Source organism: Stenella coeruleoalba, assembly GCF_951394435.1.
Source record: "Stenella coeruleoalba genome assembly, chromosome: 1".
Classification (NCBI taxonomy): domain Eukaryota; kingdom Metazoa; phylum Chordata; class Mammalia; order Artiodactyla; family Delphinidae; genus Stenella; species Stenella coeruleoalba.
In genome coordinates, this window is record NC_137169.1 from 80,856,973 (window position 1) to 80,874,616 (window position 17,644).

The 17,644-nt window shown below is 39.0% G+C and overlaps 1 protein-coding gene and 1 long non-coding RNA gene across 2 annotated transcripts in view; one reads left to right on the plus strand and one right to left on the minus strand.

Annotated features, from left to right (window-relative positions):
• RPAP2 (RNA polymerase II associated protein 2) overlaps positions 1–17,644 on the plus strand; it is an 84,349-nt gene that overhangs the window by 62,440 nt on the left and 4,265 nt on the right. Inside the window, exon 12 of the mRNA XM_079904363.1 lies at positions 17,489–17,638. Within this exon, the coding sequence (XP_079760489.1) occupies positions 17,489–17,630 (142 nt within the window). The 3' untranslated portion in view covers positions 17,631–17,638. The remainder of the gene's footprint in view (positions 1–17,488; positions 17,639–17,644) is intronic.
• The window catches only part of LOC307177336, a 56,418-nt gene continuing 49,257 nt past the window's right edge, over positions 10,484–17,644 (minus strand). Inside the window, exon 5 of the long non-coding RNA XR_013825024.1 lies at positions 10,484–10,571. This is a non-coding gene — a long non-coding RNA (uncharacterized lncRNA). The remainder of the gene's footprint in view (positions 10,572–17,644) is intronic.

Here is a 17,644-nt window from a genome sequence, read left to right on the forward strand (position 1 = left end):
AAATACTGCTTTTCTCTGATTTCCATGGACTTACTCTTTCATATTCTGTGGACTGATAAATAGAAGAATTGGTTATAGAGCAGTTAATCACCGAGTATGTAGATATGGCACTAAATCTTTTATTTATCTGATGCATCACAGACACAATTCTGGAGAATTCTTTAAATGTTTTACATGTTGGTATTTGTTCATTGAATTGGAAGCATTTATCAAATATTAATGGGTCTTAATGGAAAATTTCACTCTAGAGGCAAACTCTTCCTTTAACTAGTCTTACTGAATGTATTTTATTAACTAGTCTTGCAAACTTGCATGAAAATTATAAGGAAAAAAATTATTATTCCTAGGCATATTGAGTGCTTGTTAAATTCAAGAACCAAATCACCTAGTGTGTTTTTTCTCTGTTGTCTTTAAACACTTCCAAACACCTTTTTAATATTTTTCCTGCCTCTGACTTTTCTCATTCTGATAGTTCTAGTTAACAGTAAAGTCATATAGTTCCTGAAGGCAAAACTAAAATACTTCCGATTTACTCCTGGTTTAAATATTTTTACAAAGTTTTAGAGCAGATTATAAAGGCCAAAGGGTAAAACGAGGCTTGCTGTTATCTAGTTCTCACTATTGCTGTTTGTGTCGTCCCATGTCCGCTTTCAGTGAGCAGTCTGAGAGTTGGCTCTTTGTCATTTTAGTACAGCTTAGGTATACTCTGCCTTAAAAGACACAACATATCAAAATACATAGAGCTTAATACTGAAAATTCCATTGGAGCAAAAGTACTCAGGAAACTGCTACAAACTGCTTGAACACCTGTAATTTCTGTGGAGGTGAAATCACATTCCAGTAACTGAATTGTCTGTACAATTTCACAGTTTTATTTATTTACTGATTTTCTTTCCAATGAGTTTTTCAGGCCCCACATTATGATGTTGTTTGTCACATGGAGGTTTCTAATTTCAATGAGTGACAAATCAGCCACACTGCAAAAATGTTTTTTAAGAATAATGCAACTGCCAGGTTATAACTAGTATTCCTGTGGTTTCAGTGCAGAGAAGTATGTTGCTCATCCAAAACACTAACACTTATACAACTTCCACATGCTCCAGAATTCCTCAAACTGTGTAAAACTAAATGCCACTAATCCTCTACAGCTCACATTACAGATTGAGAGATATGGTTATACGTTGAAAGTAGGAATAAAGTTATGTATTCTTTCCCCAAAGAAAAAAAATAACACATTTGGAAGAAAAAAAAACGAAACCTTTTTATGTAATTTGAAGGACTATATGAACCCCAGTATCCCAGGTTAACATGAGGAAGTGGAGTCAGCAAATGGAGGTTTCTCTTTTGAGAAAACTGATGATAAGAGTAGGAAAGAAATTGAACTGCGACAATTTGTTTGGGAGAAAAGAGACTTAAGCATGTTTGTAAGGTATGGAGAAGGAGCCAGTTAAAAAAAAAAAAAAGAATCTGAAGCTGAGGGCAGGGTTGGGGGGGTAGACATGCATGGTGGAACAGGGTCCCAGAGGAGGTGCAAAGAAGTGGGATCATGGTTACAGGCAGCAGTAGCTTGAACAGGAGAGAGATACATCTTCTGGGGCAGGAAGAAAATAAATGAAGAGTAATGTGGCTATAGGTAAGTTTGTAAGTAGAAGGGAGATATTTATTTATGTATGTATGTATGCCTGTGTTGGGTCTTCGTTGCTACGCGCAGGCTTTCTCTAGTTGCAGCGAGCGGGGACTACTCTTCGTTGTGGTGAGCGGGCTTCTCATTGTGGTGGCTCCTCTTGTTGCGGAGCATGGGCTCTAGGCACGCGGGCTTCAGTAGTTGTGGTGCACAGGCTTAGTTGCTCCGTGGCATGTGGGATCTTCCCAGACCAGGGCTCAAATCCGTGTCCCCTGCATTGGCAGGCGGATTCTGACCCACTGCATCACCAGGGAAGTCCCTAGAAGAGAGATTTTTAAATTACGCCTGACAACTTCAGGTAAGATATGATGTATTCTAAGAGTGAAGAGATGATGGTTGAGTAGGGCGTGAAAAAAAGAGGTAACAGTCATTGAGAGTATCGGAAAAGGACCTAACCAAGTGCCAGAGAAAATTGACAAGTTACCCAGCTGAAGCCAGAGATCATGGATTTGTAGTTAATATCAGTCTTCGAAGTTCCCTTCTTCCTGCCACTTTCCTGTCCTCCAGTAGTTTTCAGCCATCCTGTTGTAGGTGTGAAGAAAGCAGGTTGTAGCACTACTTAGTTGTAGTTTTGACAAATAGGAAAGCTAAGACAAGGATGCAAGAGATTCAGAAGAGTGCTGGTGAAAGATTAGTTTAAGAAATCAAGACAGATATGATTGGTAAAGGGTAATGGAGTTATCTTAGGAAGAAAATTGGTTGTCCTAATGAAATGTTTCTTTTGTCCCTCCCTGCAAAGTTGTGTCTTCAGCTCTGACATCTCTCCTAGGTTGCAAACCAAAGTTTTATGGGGGTGGGGGAGCATCTCCATTTGATATCCCTCAAGCAATTCACACTCAGAAATCTGAGACTGAGCTGATCTTCCCTTTCTTTTCCTTTGGTGGCATTTCCATCTTCCTAATTACCCAGAATTGAAGTTTGACTTGGCTTTGGTGCTTCCTTTGCCTTTATCTCCCATATTTAATCAATTGCTAAAGCCTTCCTTCTTCTCCTTTCCCACTGCTACCAACCCTCATCAGGCTTTCATTACTTGCCTAGACTGCTGCAATTATAGCCTTCTTAAACACGTCTCTTGCCATGTGTCTTTTTCCTCAACTAGTCCATCCTTCCTCCAGCTACCAGAGTAATCTCACTAAAGCTCAGTTCTGATCAGGGCAGGCCTTTGTTCAGAAACCTTCTAATACCCCATCTCCTATCATGTAATTTTGCTTGAAATTCAAGGCCTTCCTAAAGTGGCCCCAACCTGCCTACCCAACTAATTTCTCTTTTGTGTCCTTACATTGTATCTACTGACTCTTTTCCCCTACAGGCATCTCTGTTAGCTTGTATGTTTGTGGACTCTGCTTAAAATGCCTTTACTTTTCATGTTCCTCGGTCCTAGCATTCAAGACCCACTTCAAATGTCACTACCTCCTTAGAAGTCTTTCTTAACCTCCCCCCGAGGTACAAATAACATCTTCCTTGTACAAATTTCTATAGGTGAGACCTTTCTTTTGGACTGTATTACCTTCTGCTTTGTTACATAGGTATTTATATAGAGATCTCATTTCCTTTGCTATTCAATTTTGTCCAGCAGTATAGTTAACAAGTATAACAAATGATCAGAACTGCACAGATTATCTCAATTCAAAAATTTAACAGTGGTTCTAAACACTGGTTGTCCATTAGAATCACATAGGGAGCTTTTAAAAATTACTAATACTTGGGAATTCCCTGGCAGTCCAGTGGTCAGGACCCCACTCTTTCACTGCTGAGGGCGTGGGTTCAGTCCCTGGTTGGGGAACTAACAACCTGCAAGCCTCGCCGTGTGGCCAAAAATAAATAAATAAAATAAAAATTACAAATACCTGATCCAAAGATTTTGATTGACTGTTCTAGGGTGGAGGCTGGACATATGTATTTTTAAGTTCCCCAACTGTAATTTGTGCAGACAGAATTGACAACCACTATCCTTAATTCTAGTGCAATTATTAGTGTGCTAGATAAAGATATGCTAAATCAGTTAATTTAACTATGTCTGCCAGGATTTGCTTGCTGAGAGGCATGTCTTAGCCTTCTTCTAAAGTCTTCATTAGTTGATGATGTTGGAAGATGCTTCTTGGCTGTCACAGAAAGGATGAATTAATTAGAAACAATAGAATTGTCCGTTTTCATTAGCATCTTTTATTTTGTAATGACAGATTTCAAAAATTATTTGAAGAGCATATAAAAGTGGGCCTTTGAAATCATAAGGTCTACTCAGTTCTTAAAATGAATCAGACATGTGAGCTTGTGTGGTATAGTGGTTAGAAGCATAGACCCGTGGGAGTACTTCTGGGGTTATTTGCTCATCTCTTACTGACTACGTGACCTTAAGAAAGTCACTGGTGTCTCACCTTGGAGTTAACACTTGCTGTAACTTCACAGAAAGGTTGAAGATCAACAAGTTAGTTTCATAAAGAAAAATTTCTTTTTACGAACTTGGAAATCAGTGTAGCTTCTTATGTTTGACTCAGTGGTTGAGATCCTGCCACAAAAGGAGTAACTGGGAAAAAGAACTGGTCTTCTTCAAAGGAAACAATTTGCTCTAATTTAGAAAGCCACCCAGCACCCATTTTAAAGTATCTGAATTTTAAACTGATCTCTGACCTCCTGGCATTTGTTTCCTTGTCAAACTGTTTACTCTTTACTGAAAAACAACATCAAGAGCAGCTTAGGAAAATGCCATGAAGGAGTTATCTCTGCACGTGGCCCAGTCCATGTTATTTTATGGAAAAGGAAAAGCTCTTCCACAGGTTGACTTTTTTGGTTCTTTCCCTGTGCCCCCGGGGCTATCGTGTTACTTCAGGGAGGAGGCCAGGGGCCACAGATTAGACAAATATTTTTAGAGAATCACTGACAGAGTTGAATCTTCTTCTGCCTTCTCCCCAGTAAGAAACGCGCAAGGTGGGAAAAGAGTTATATTAAATAAGAGCCCTGAATATACAGATGAAAATCCCTTTTGAAAGTTTACACTAAAAATTTTTTTTATATCTGAAAGAGACGTTTTAGAAAAATGCCTTGGGTTTGTGTGAGCCCTCAAATTTCTGAAAATAGATGACATTTTGACCCTTTGGGTTACTTGTCACAGCTCTCCTTTGTTTCAATTTTGAGTGTATATTTTCACAGACAGAGGTTATCATTTAGTACTTATTCATGTAGAGAAGGAGGGAAAATCCCAACTCATTTTTTTGAAGAATACAAAGTATGGGTAAAGTGACAATTGTTACTGCAGTGCATGAAGGAATATCAGACTTCATAGATAAGCAAGATACCCTAGTGATAAAGGTGTCCATTTTTAGCACTGTTCTTAACCAGTGTGATCCTGGATAAATCCCTTACCCTGTCCAAAGCCTCTGATACTTCAGCTGTCAAAAGGAAACTAGCTGGGTTGTTGAGACTAAATCACACTTGAGGAAATTAAGTGGTATAGCCTCATCAAAGAAGACTGTGCAGTTAAACCTCATCGTTCAGATTTTTCAGTTACTCAGGCCAATAGTAATAAAGATGCCTCATCTATCCTGGAAGACTTTTGGTTTTGTTTGATTCTAAGCCCCTGAAGTGTCAGGTCTTGTAATATCTGTTCTGTTTTCACTGGTAAAGTAACAAGCATAGTGTAAACATTGAAAATACTTCTTTTTAACAGAAATACTCCTCCTTGCCAGCCCTAACTTCTGAAGGATGAGAGAGTGAGTGTTAAAAAAATTTCTTTTAAGCCCAGCATTATCTTTTAGCGGTCTGCATATTCATCACCTTTATGTGTGGTAATCAGCAGAACAGGTTTCCCTACTGCAACAGAACTCTGTGGGAACCCAGTAATTTCTCAAATCTGATAGGTACAGAAAAAGAAAAGTGTGGCTTTTCACTTCCTATCCTTTCCTCCAACCCCAAACCATAGAGGAGCATGCTTTCTGGTGACATTTATTCACATAGACATTCTCACAGCATTTTCTTCACTTAAGATTATATTGAATATGAGGAGTGTTGTTCAGTGTCATTTTACAGCAGCCTACCAGTTTGATTGTGCAAGTTTGGAAATCAGTAATAAACCCTTAGGAAACTCTAAGAGTTACTGCTTCTTAGTGTTGACGGACAGGTTAAGGGATGTCTGTGCTATATCATTTAAGGCAAATGCCTGATGTGATCTTCACCCATATTACCCAGATTATTCAGGAAAGGATAAATCAGACCATGCCGTGATTTCCAGTGTTACAAGAGTCGCACTGTATATTCCCCAATGGGAATGAATGCAGTGATCAAAGCAATACCGACCACAATGGGAAGACCATTTAAATATCCAAGTTCATTACTGACTTTTAATGCACTACAGGAGATGGATAACCTAGAGACCCATCAGTTGTTTAGCTCCACTTCTTCAGTAAACCATAACTTTAACTCTTTATATAGCTTTCTCTGTTAATGTGAAACAAACCACTCACAAAATCATAGGTAACTTTCTTCTGAGCCTTAATCAAGAGTTTGTACAGCCCTAAATCCTTGGATAAAAAGATTTATAAAAAGGCCACTTTTAATTAAAAATATCTTGTTTCAGTTGTCAAACTTTGAAACTCCTCTTAATTCTGTATATAATAATTCCTGTTAACCAGATGTTGTTTGATAGCTCAGTAATAACAAATGGAGGGTACCTGTCCTAACCTGACTTCCAATCTCTCCTTTTGATGTGTAGCATATGTGCAGCAGTCAGCTAAATAAAGGTCTTATCAATAAGATGCAGTTTGACACTTGGCTTTTTTTGCTTTTGTCATCATGCCATTTACCATATGGTAAAGAACTGGTTATAGAAGGCTGCCTTTCTTTTCAGAATAGAGATTTGAATCAGTGGAGTTTTCATGAGAAGTTTCCTCTCTTGTTTGTGATTTATACATTTGCAAGTTATGTCGTTTTTGTCAAATCATATTCTCCAGCATACAGACTTTTTGTGGTAAACCATCCTTTTAGTGTCACCTTTAGAGGTTTTTATTCATATTTAAAAGTACACGAAGGAAATAAATTGAAACATAAAAATATTTTGTTCTTACTGCTAATCACAATTTCTGTTGATTATTTTAAAGGTATTTCCTATATAAAGCACATTGTTAAATACCAACTGTGGTATATTACTATATTATTTAAGTAGAGTAGTTATTTGGGCCCAGTTTATTGTAGTTTTCTTTGATATTCACTATTAGAAGTTGTAGGACTGGAACAGAGGTTTGAGTCCCTTTCCATATATAATAGGGTGGAAGTTGTTCTTTAATTAAAAGGCTAAGCAGGTAAATGATTAGCATACACAGGTAAAGGATTAAAAGGAAAGGAGGAGCCTAGGGACTCTAACAAAAAAGGGGAGAAGGTTAATAAGATTCTGAGATTGTACTTCAAAGATAACTTAGATGTGAAAGATTTTACATCATGATATCTTTCTCTGAAGGTATATTGTTCTATGTTTTGAAGTAATGAATTTGAAAAATATTTATATTCTGGGACATTGCATTTTAGGAAAATGAGAAGCTAGAAGTGGGGGACATGGGGAATAACACCAATCTGAATAAGGAGCAGTTAGATGGCATCTATTAGGAAAGATTAAAAGGACTTGGAATTGAGAACCATTTTCAAGAATATGAAGGAATAACTTTTAAGAGGGGGCCCCCCCAAAATTCTGCAAGGGCCATTTAGATTATATATGAGGAACAATGTCCAGGATTTAAAATGCGTTAACCGTTGCAGCATGCTACACATAGAAGTATAGAATCTCCCTCCTTCATGATCATGGAGGTAGTTTTTTAACTGTCTTGTGTAAAGGGTCCCAATCACTACATCAAGAAAGGATCTTGAGTCTCTTTTCTTAAATGGGAGGAGACTAAAAGGGAGTATAGATTCCAAAAACAACTGAGTCCTCATTTTGTGGCTACATTGTTACTTTCATTGATCTAGAAAGAATAAGAACACACCCCATTCAAAAACAGTAGTAACAGCCAGAAATACACAGAAATAAAGACCTGTATTTGTTGGACTGTGGAAATCCAAAAGTGCTCTTCCTTTTGGCCAAGTGTCATCTCCTTTAGAGTGAAAGGAATTTCCTTTCCTTTCACATTTAACCTGTGAGGCTAAAGTACTTTTGCTCCAGAGGAAGGCACCAAGCAACCACTCAAAGGCCAGCCCCTTGCTCCACAGTTTCCTCTACAGGACTGGAGTGAATTAAGCGACAAATCAAGCCTGCTCAGTGACACTAAGCCAACACTTAGTGACACTCTTGGCCAACACTGAGTTTCAGGACACATGGAAGGGAGGAGGGGAAATGCAGGAACAAGTGATAGGTCTTGATTTAATGCTTGGCCTACCTGATGAATTTAAAGCTCATCTCACCTCACTGATGGATATTCTGAAATATTCTAGCAGGAGGATGCCACTATGTGCGACCAGAAGTCGTCAAGAAAATGTTTCCTCCCTTCCTTCCTCTAAATATGAAAGGAGGAATATTTTATGAAGAAGAAAAAGTATTTCAGTAAGCACAATAAATTAGTGACCTCTTAAGCTATTTCTTCATTCGACAAGTAATTAGTGATCATTTACAATGTGCCAGGCATGAGGGATACAGTGAATGCAGTGAATACACGAGTCATTGTGCTCGTGACATTCACCTTCTTTTGGATGAGAAATAGGCAGTAAATAAGCAAACAAATAATAGAACTAAACAATAGTAAGGACTATGAGACAAATAAAACAAAGTAGGTAGGTAGAGCGGGCGAAAGTGAGGATAGATTTCAGGTGGGAGAGGTGACATTTAAACAAAACTGAATTACATGAAGGAGTCCACCATGTAGAGATCTGGGGGAAGAGCACCCCCAGGAAAGAAAACAGCCAGCCCTTAAGTGAGGACAAACTAAACCCTGGCATAATTGAGGCAAGGTTGGTCAGTTTGGCTGGAGTGGAGTGAGCCAGGGAAAGTTCTCTCTCCACCTGGTAGATTTTATGAGATATTGTTGGTTTTGTTAAGCCTCTTCCATACTGAAGTGATTCAGTGTACAGGAGATCTTTCACAGACCAGACTTTGAGTATCCTAGAGCCAAGTGGTTCCTTTGGATTTCTCATCTCCTATTTTAATAACTCCCATCATCAGACTTATAGTATATAAAACATTATATTAGTGACTGAGTTATTCACTTTAAATTAAAGTTGGTACATAATAATCTTCTAGTATAAGTGTTGGCAAACTTTCTGTAAAGGGCCAAATTATAAATATTTTCAGCTTTGCTGTCCCTACAGTCCCAACTACTCGACTCTGCTGTTGTAGCACAAAAGCAGCTGTAGAATACATAAATAAATGGGCATGGCTGTTTTTCAGTTTATTTACAAAAGTAAATTATTTACAAAAGCAGCAAGCCAGATTTGGCCCACAGAGCATAGTTTGTCCAGGACCTCTTGTAGTACACTGAGAAGTGTTAGTATGGGGTAGCAGCAGTTTCAGTTCTATAATCATTCACCAAATTATGTATTAAGAGAACAAGCCTGTGAGGAATACAAGATGGATGAGTAAAATGTGATCCCAGTCTTCCACCTTTCTGCTTGGTGCGAAAAATATATACAGCCAACAATATATACTTTCATATTATTTGAAATATTTATGAAAATATTCATGTGATAGAAACAAGGAAAATAAAAGGCCCAAAGAAACTTGATTCCTCCTATAAGTAGTTATTAAAGCAAGAGAGTGACTTAATCAGATCTGTGAGAGAGGATTGTGGTGGCAATGTGGAGAGTGGACTGGAGTGGGAGACCACTTAGGCTATAGCTATGGTAGTCCAAGGAGATGATGCATCTGAATTAGGACAGGGACAGTGAGAGTGGGGGAGATGAAATGGATTCAAGAAGCACCTCAGAGGAGAATCAGCAGGACTTGGTAACTGACTGAACAAAGAACATTAAGGGTTAAGATTTAAAGATGACTGAGGTTTCTAATACTAGAAGGTTTTGATGAAAATGAGAGCTCAGAATTTCAGGGTTGAACATAATGTATTTGAGGTACCTTTTGGACATCCAAGTGGAGAAAAATCCCAAGAGAGAACTTAAAGATTTGGATCACTGATAATCAGAGCCATGAGATGGGATGTAGTACAGAAGAGGGTCAATATGAAACCATAGGTAAGACCTATCATTATTAATGGGCTGATAAAAAAAAGAAATGCCAACAAGAGAGATCATAAAGATTCAGTAGGAGGAGGAGGAGAACTGTGACAGTTCCTGAAAAGCCAAAGAAGAATTCTAGGAAAGGAGGAAATGATTGAGGACATCAAGTACTGCAGTCAGCCGGAAAAAGAACTAAGATGAGGCTTTCAGAGTGGCAATTAAGAGACCATAATTGACCATGTAAAGAATAGTTCCAGTAATAAGTCTTTGTTCATTTGTCCTTGGGCCTGGTTCTAAGCACACGTAGACTACGTTGCTTAGTGCTTTGTGCTTTCCAAAGCCCTCTTCCATGGTCACTGCTAACAAAAGCAGATTCTGCACAGAGCCCTGTCTCCAAGCTCAGTGTAGTGCTCCTCACACCCCAGATAGGTCCTCACACCCCATTCAGCCGATGATACCTATCATTAGGGTGGCATGTACCCTAAAAAGAATCCTTGCAGTTTATTAGTAGCATCTTTGGCAGTGGCAACAGCCAACTCTTATCATTGACAAAAACCATAACAGTCTGATAAAAAGTTACAATCTTGCCTCAGATTCATCTGTGCAAATAGGCACAGAAGCCTCTTGCTACAGAGATGACATGGAAATTCAGCAGATGTCCAGTAAGCAGTCAGTCTGGTAGAATGGGCAGGTGGCCAGTTGCTATTAAGTAATAAAACATGTTAAAGTAGATGAGTCAAGGAATCTGGAAAACAAAGATTATATATAGCCCTTATTCAACTTTAAATGTAAATTACTTTGGAGATAAAAGCAAATCATAATTCTTTTGAAAGAATCATTCATAAAATTATATTTTCAGGGTTTAGCATCTTTCTTGACATATTATGACTTTATAACTTGTCAAAACCGTCCTTTTCTTTTTGTATTAGCCTAGTTTCTAGGGAGGATATGTTAAAAAGAAAAACACAATTTTTACATGACTCCCCAAAAGTAACCCACTGGATTACTAATGTTTAGAGGTACACAGGAACTATTAGAGTATTTATTTATTTATACCTCAGCTTATTCCAAAAAGGATTTAAGTCAACTTAAAATTTTTAGAAAGCTAACATATTTCTTATGATCATTACATTCTGTGTTAGGGACTGGGGGGTGGGGAAGAAGTCTTTTCAGTTAAAGATTGAAGGAGAAACACAAGGGAATAAGTAAGGTTAAAGGAAATCTCATTGGCTAACTTTCCAGGAGTATAATTATGCAACAACTCTTAGGGCTCAAGTGTTAAGAGCAGTCAGGAAATCCCTGGCTCCAGATGCCTAAGGATTGCTATCTATCTGCTTGATGACTTGCTGCAGAAATCCCCAGGTCCCAAACTGCTATTCCTGTCTCCTAACAGACACCAGACCTTGCGTGATTTCTCTGTTAGCATTTCCTTCTGCCTGCCAGTTACTAGCTATTTTTATATTTGTAGTCCTGTAGTTCTCAAAAGCAAATTTAAAACGTTCTGTTTCGGGCTTCCCTGATGGCGCAGTGGTTGAGAGTCCGCCTGCCGATGCAGGGGACGCGGGTTCGTGCTCCGGTCCAGGAAGATCCCACATGCCGCGGAGCTCTGGGCCCCGTGAGCCGCAGAGCGCTGGGCCCGTGAGCCGTGGCAGCGGCCGCAGAGCCTGCGCGTCCGGAGCCTGTGCTCCGCAATGGGAGAGGCCACAACAGTGAGAGGCTCGCGTACCGCAAAAAAAAAAAAAAAAAAAATTCTGTTTCTTCTGCATGTTCATTGAGGGCACAGTATACATCAATCAGGCAAGTAAAGATTAAATTTATATAGTGTTCTATAGATTAAAGATTAAATTTATGTAGTGTTTATGTAGTGTTCTACAAAGAATGAAAGCTATAGCCTACAAAGTATGAAAGCTTGCATATTAGCCAAGAGCATGGGCTTTTTGAGATAAGCTGCCTGGGTTCAAAGGCCTGACCTGCTGCTTACTATCTTTGTGACCTTGGGGAAGGCACTTCCATTTTTTGTGCCTTTCTTTCCTCATGGGAACAGTACTATATCCCCCAGCATCATTGTGCAGTTAAAGGAGATAATTCATGCTTAGAACAAGTACATAGTAAAACTCCAAGGTAGCACATGGTAACTGGTATTAAAATCATTATTATAGGGGCTTCCCTGGTGGCGCAGTGGTTGAGAGTCTGCCTGCCGATGCAGGGAACATGGGTTCGTGCCCTGGTCCGGGAAGATCCCACATGCCGCGGAGCGGCTGGGCCCGTGAGCCATGGCCGCTGAGCCTGCGCGTCCGGAGCCTGTGCTCCGCAACGGGAGAGGCCACAACAGTGAGAGGCCCGCATACCGCAAAAAAAAAAAAAAAAAAAATCATTATTATAATTGATCTTTTAAAAACCTGTTTACAGTATCCTACTTGACTTTTGTAATAATAACTTCTAAGGAACTTAAGTATTATTAGCCCTATTTTATAGATAGACCCTAAGGCTTTGATATTCAACTTGCCAGAAATCATAAGTGGTTGCTCAGAGCCCTATTTTGAGTAGTCTCAAAACAGGTCCAAGCTCATTAAGAAAAGAATGATTGATTCACAGTATTTGTCATGGGCTCACGAGCGAGATTGCATTGTTGCTTTCCTTTTTCTTTTCACTCCTAGCTAGTTTCTCGTTAACCCTAATTTTTCTTTATGAACAGAACTTTTGGGTAAATTTGAACATATCTTACAATAAAGTTATTATAGAATAATGTTAGCTTTATAAGTTTGCTAGAGAAGTATCACTATTCCCAAACCATTTTTCTTTTTTTTTTTATGAATTTATTTATTTAGTTTTGGCTGTGTTGGGTCTTTGTTGCTTCACGTGGGCTTTTCTCTAGTTGCGGGGAGTGGGGGCTACTCTTTGTTGCGGTGCACATGCTTCTCATTGCAGTGGCTTCTCTTGTTTCGGAGCACAGGCTCCAGGTACTCAGGCTTCAGTAGTTGCAGCACGCAGGCAGGCTCAGTAGTCATGGTTCACGGGCTGTAGGGCACAGGCTCAGTAGTTGTGGTGTACGGGCTTAGTTGCTCCACCGCATGTGGGATCTTACCGGACCAGGGCTCAAACCCATGCCCCCTGCATTGGCAGGTGGATTCTTAAACACTGCGCCCCCAGGGAAGTCCCCCAAAATATTTTCTACCTAGGGTAATTGATAGAACAATTCTCTTACAAACTTTTTATCTACAATGCTTTTAATTTTCTGCTTTCATTAGGCACACAGGTTGAGAAATCTAGTAGTCACCATTGATTTCTAATTTGAGGGTTAAGTTTTAAACATACTAATGGCACCTTGAGAAGTAATTGAGAAAACTTTGTTTTCATATATGAGCCAAACAGTAGTCTCCTTGATAACTGGAGAAATTGTTTTGGATATGTCATATAATTACCATTTTTAAAAAACACAAAAACTAGTTTTCTATGGAGCTGACAGCTGATCTGAAGAAAAAGAAATAAATACAAATTGGAAAAGAAGAAGTAAAACTGTCACTGTTTGCAGATGACATGATACTATACATAGAGAATCCTAAAGATGCCACCAGAAAACTACTAGAGCTAATCAACGAATTTGGTAAAGTTGCAGGATACAAAATTAATGCACAGAAATCTCTTGCATTCCTATACACTAATGATGAAAAATCTGAAAGAGAAATTAAGGAAACACTCCCATTTACCACTGCAACAAAAAGAATAAAATATCTAGGAATAAACCTACCTAGGGAGACAAAAGACCTGTGTGCAGAAAACTATAAAACACTGATGAAAGAAATTAAAGATGATACCAACAGATGGAGAGATATACCATGTTCTTGGATTGGAAGAATCAATATTGTGAAAATGACTGTACTACCCAAAGCAATCTACAGATTCAATGCAATCCCTATCAAATTACCAATGGCGTTTTTTACAGAACTAGAACAAAAAATCTTAAAATTTGTATGGAGACACAAAAGACCCTAAATAGCCAGAGCACTCTTGAGGGAAAAAAACGGAGCTGGAGGAATCAGACTCCCTGACTTTAGACTATAATACAAAGCTACAGTAATCAAGACAATATGGTACTGGCACAAAAACAGAAACATAGATCAATGGAACAAGGTAGAAAGCCCAGAGATAAACCTATGCACCTGTGGTCAACTAATCTATGACAAAGGAGGCAAGGATATACAATGGAGAAAAGACAGTCTCTTCAATAAGTGGTGCCGGGAAAACTGGACAGCTACATGTAAAAGAATGAAATTACAACATTCCCTAACAAACACCATACACAAAAATAAACTCAAAATGGATTAGAGACCTAAATGTAAGACCAGACACTATAAAACTCTTAGAGGAAAACATAGGAAGAACACTCTTTGACATAAATCACAGCAAGATCTTTTTTCACCCACCTCCTAGAGTAATGGAAATAAAAACAAAAATAAACAAATGGGACCTAATGAAACTTCAAAGCTTTTGCACAGCAAAGGAAACCATAAACAAGACGAAAAGACAACCCTCAGAATGGGAGAAAATATTTGCAAATGAATCAACAAAGGATTAATCTCCAAAATATATAAACAGCTCATGCAGCTCAATATTAAAAAAAAAACAACCCAATCCAAAAATGGGCAGAAGACCTAAATAGACATTTCTCCAAAGAAGACATACAGATGGCCAAGAAGCACATGAAAACCTACTCAACATCACTAATTATTAAAGAAATGCAAAACAAAACTACAATGAGGTATCACCTCACACCAGTTAGAATGGGCATCATCAGAAAAATCTACAAACAACAAATGCTGGAGAGGGTGTGGAGAAAGGGAACCCTCTTGCACTGTTGGTGGGAATGTAAGTTGATACAGCCACTATGGAGAACAGTATGGAGGTTCTTTAAAAAACTAAAAATAGAATTACCATATGATCCAGCAATCCCATTACTGGGCATATACCCAGAGAAAACCATAATTCAAAAAGACACATGCGGGGCTTCCCTGGTGGCGCAGTGGTTGAGAGTCCGCCTGCTGATGCAGGGGACACGGGTTCATGCCCCGGTCCGGGAGGATCCCACATGGCGCGGAGCGGCTGGGCCCGTGAGCCATGGCCGCTGAGCCTGCGCGTCCGGAGCCTGTGCTCTGCAACAGGAGAGGCCACAACGGTGAGAGGCCCGCATACCGGAAAAAAAAAAAAAGACACATGCACCCCAATGTTCATTGCAGCACTTTTTACAGTGGCCAGGTCATGGAAGCAACCTACATGCCCATCGACAGATGAATGGATAAAGAAGATGTGGTACATATATACAATGGAATATTACTCAGCCATAAAAAGGAACAAAATTGAGTCATTTGTTGAGACGTGGATGGATCTAGAGACTATCTTACAGAGTCTGACAGTTGTTTTTCTCTTTCTGAAGTAAGTCAGAAAGAGAAAAGTATCGTACATTAATGCATGTAGGTGGAACCTAGAAAAATGGTACAGATGAACTGGTTTGCAGGGCAGAAGTTGACACACAGAAGTAGAGAGCAAACGTATGGACACCAAGGGGGGAAAGTGGCGGGGGGTGGGGGGGGTGCTGAATTGGGTGATTGGGATTGACATGTGTACACTAATGTGTATCAAATGGATGACTAATAAGAACCTGCTGTATAAAAAAATAAAATTCAAAAACTATAAAAAAAACACACAAAAACTAGATTTCTGTGGAGCTGACATCTGATCTGACTGCTCTGACTTCTTGTTTTTAGCCAGTGCTATCCCATCCCCAGTATCTTTGGTCTTACTGTGGGGAAGCAGCAACTTGATGTTTTAATGTTGACATCACTTAAGTATGAGAAAAGCCAACAGAGTTGACTTCTGGGTTCCACTTTCTCCGCAGGAAAATGCCTCAGGAAAAGCTGGCCACAACTGCCTATAAGTTCACCCAAGTACACAGCTTGAGCTTGGCATTAGAAGACTTAATCCTAAATAAGGATTAATCCTAAATAAGTCTTAGTCCTAAATAAGGACTAAGGATTAAGAAGACTTAATCCTAAATAAGGATTAATCCTAAATAAGACTTAGTCCTATTTTCAAGTATAAAATACCTTTGGAGAATACTTGCAGACAAAGCTCATATGAGAACCTGGTACTCCATCCGCTGGCTGTAAAGAAACAGAGGAGAGGTGGGGAAGGAATAAGTGGTTTTCTTGGGTAGAACTCTAGATTTCACTGGACTATTAGAGTTACCTAGTCTCCAATTCTTGCTAAAATACCTTCAGGAATATAGAGAATCTACCACCTCCTCAGAGTCTAGGGCATCTTTGGACAATTCTAACAAAATTTTCCTTTTATTTCTGTTTTCTGTATGAGATGGCTAATAAGCAAGGAAGAAATCTGTCTCAGAAAATAACATTTCTCATTCTACACTCACTACTGTGGAATTGTTCTGCTCTGATTTCTTGAGCATTATTGATTTAAATCAGGGTTATTTTATTTATATTTGATGTGCCCACTGGCAACGACCAAGGTTAAATAAGCATATGTAAGAGGTTTGTGTGGGAAGTATAGACTATTTGGGGAAAAAAGAATTTTCTTCCAAAAACCTTTCCAGAATGTTCTTGCAAAGGCTCTGTGAAGCATGCTCTCTGGAGATACAAAAACTTATGAAAAGGAATGGTCTGCACAGTTTGTGATTAGATATTGTTCACTTTTTAAAAATCATGTTTACTAATCACATTCAGTGAAAATTACTTTTAAGAATCTATTATGGGCTTTCTTGGTGGCGCAGTGGTTGAGGGTCCACCTGCCGATGCTGGGGACACGGGTTCGTGCCCCGGTCCAGGAAGATCCCACATGCTGCGGAGCAGCTAAGCCTGTGCGCCACAACTACTGAGCCTGTGCTGCTGAGCCCATGTGCCACAACTACTGAAGCCCATGCACCTAGAGCCCATGCTCCACAACAAGAGAAGCCACCGCAATGAGAAGCCCGCACACCGCAGCAAAGAGTAGCCCCGCTCACCACAACTAGAGAAAGCCGGCACGTGGCAACGAAGATCAAACACAGCCAAAAGTAAATAAATAAATGTAAAAAAAAAATAATCTATTATATGTAATCAGTCTTTAAGGATATTTACTGGAAATGGTTAGAGAAGAAAGCATTGTGTTCCTTGTGAAGTTTGTATTAAGTGCCTTTTAAGATGTAATTCATGTGTTTAGTGTTACAAAAATAAAAATGTTAAGGTTTCATCCAAAAGGTAATCTTGTTCATTGTCTTTTTTTTTCAGGTGATATAATCTAAACAGTTGATATAAATTTTTTTTTAAAGCAGTTCTCACCTCTAAGCTTCTCTACACAACCTCCTTTCACCATGTGGAAAGACTTCATTAATTTTCTTTTCTGGGCAGAATTTTGGTAGTTTTTGCTGGCATAATGAACATGTTTTGGATTAAGGCTTTTAGGCTTCTTTCCTTATGTAACAATACGTTTGATTTTTCAGTCTTTTCCTGAGATTTCTCTTCAGCTTTAGTAAAGCCTTCTCTCTCTGGGAATTTTGTTAAATCAGATAGACTTCATTATCCTCACAGAAATCCCCTCTGCCATGTTAGAGACTGGAGCCCCTTAGTCCTTCCAATTTCATGGATATATTTAATATTTTTGGTGTTTCAGACTGACCTCAATTCTCGGCATTCAGAAGCATTCTCAGGAAAATGTAATGTTTACACAGTTTTTGACCACCCTGCTTGAAGAATTACATTTAAAGAATGAAGACCTTGAAAGTTTAACCATCATATTTAGAACCAGCTGTTAACCACAGTGGTGAGT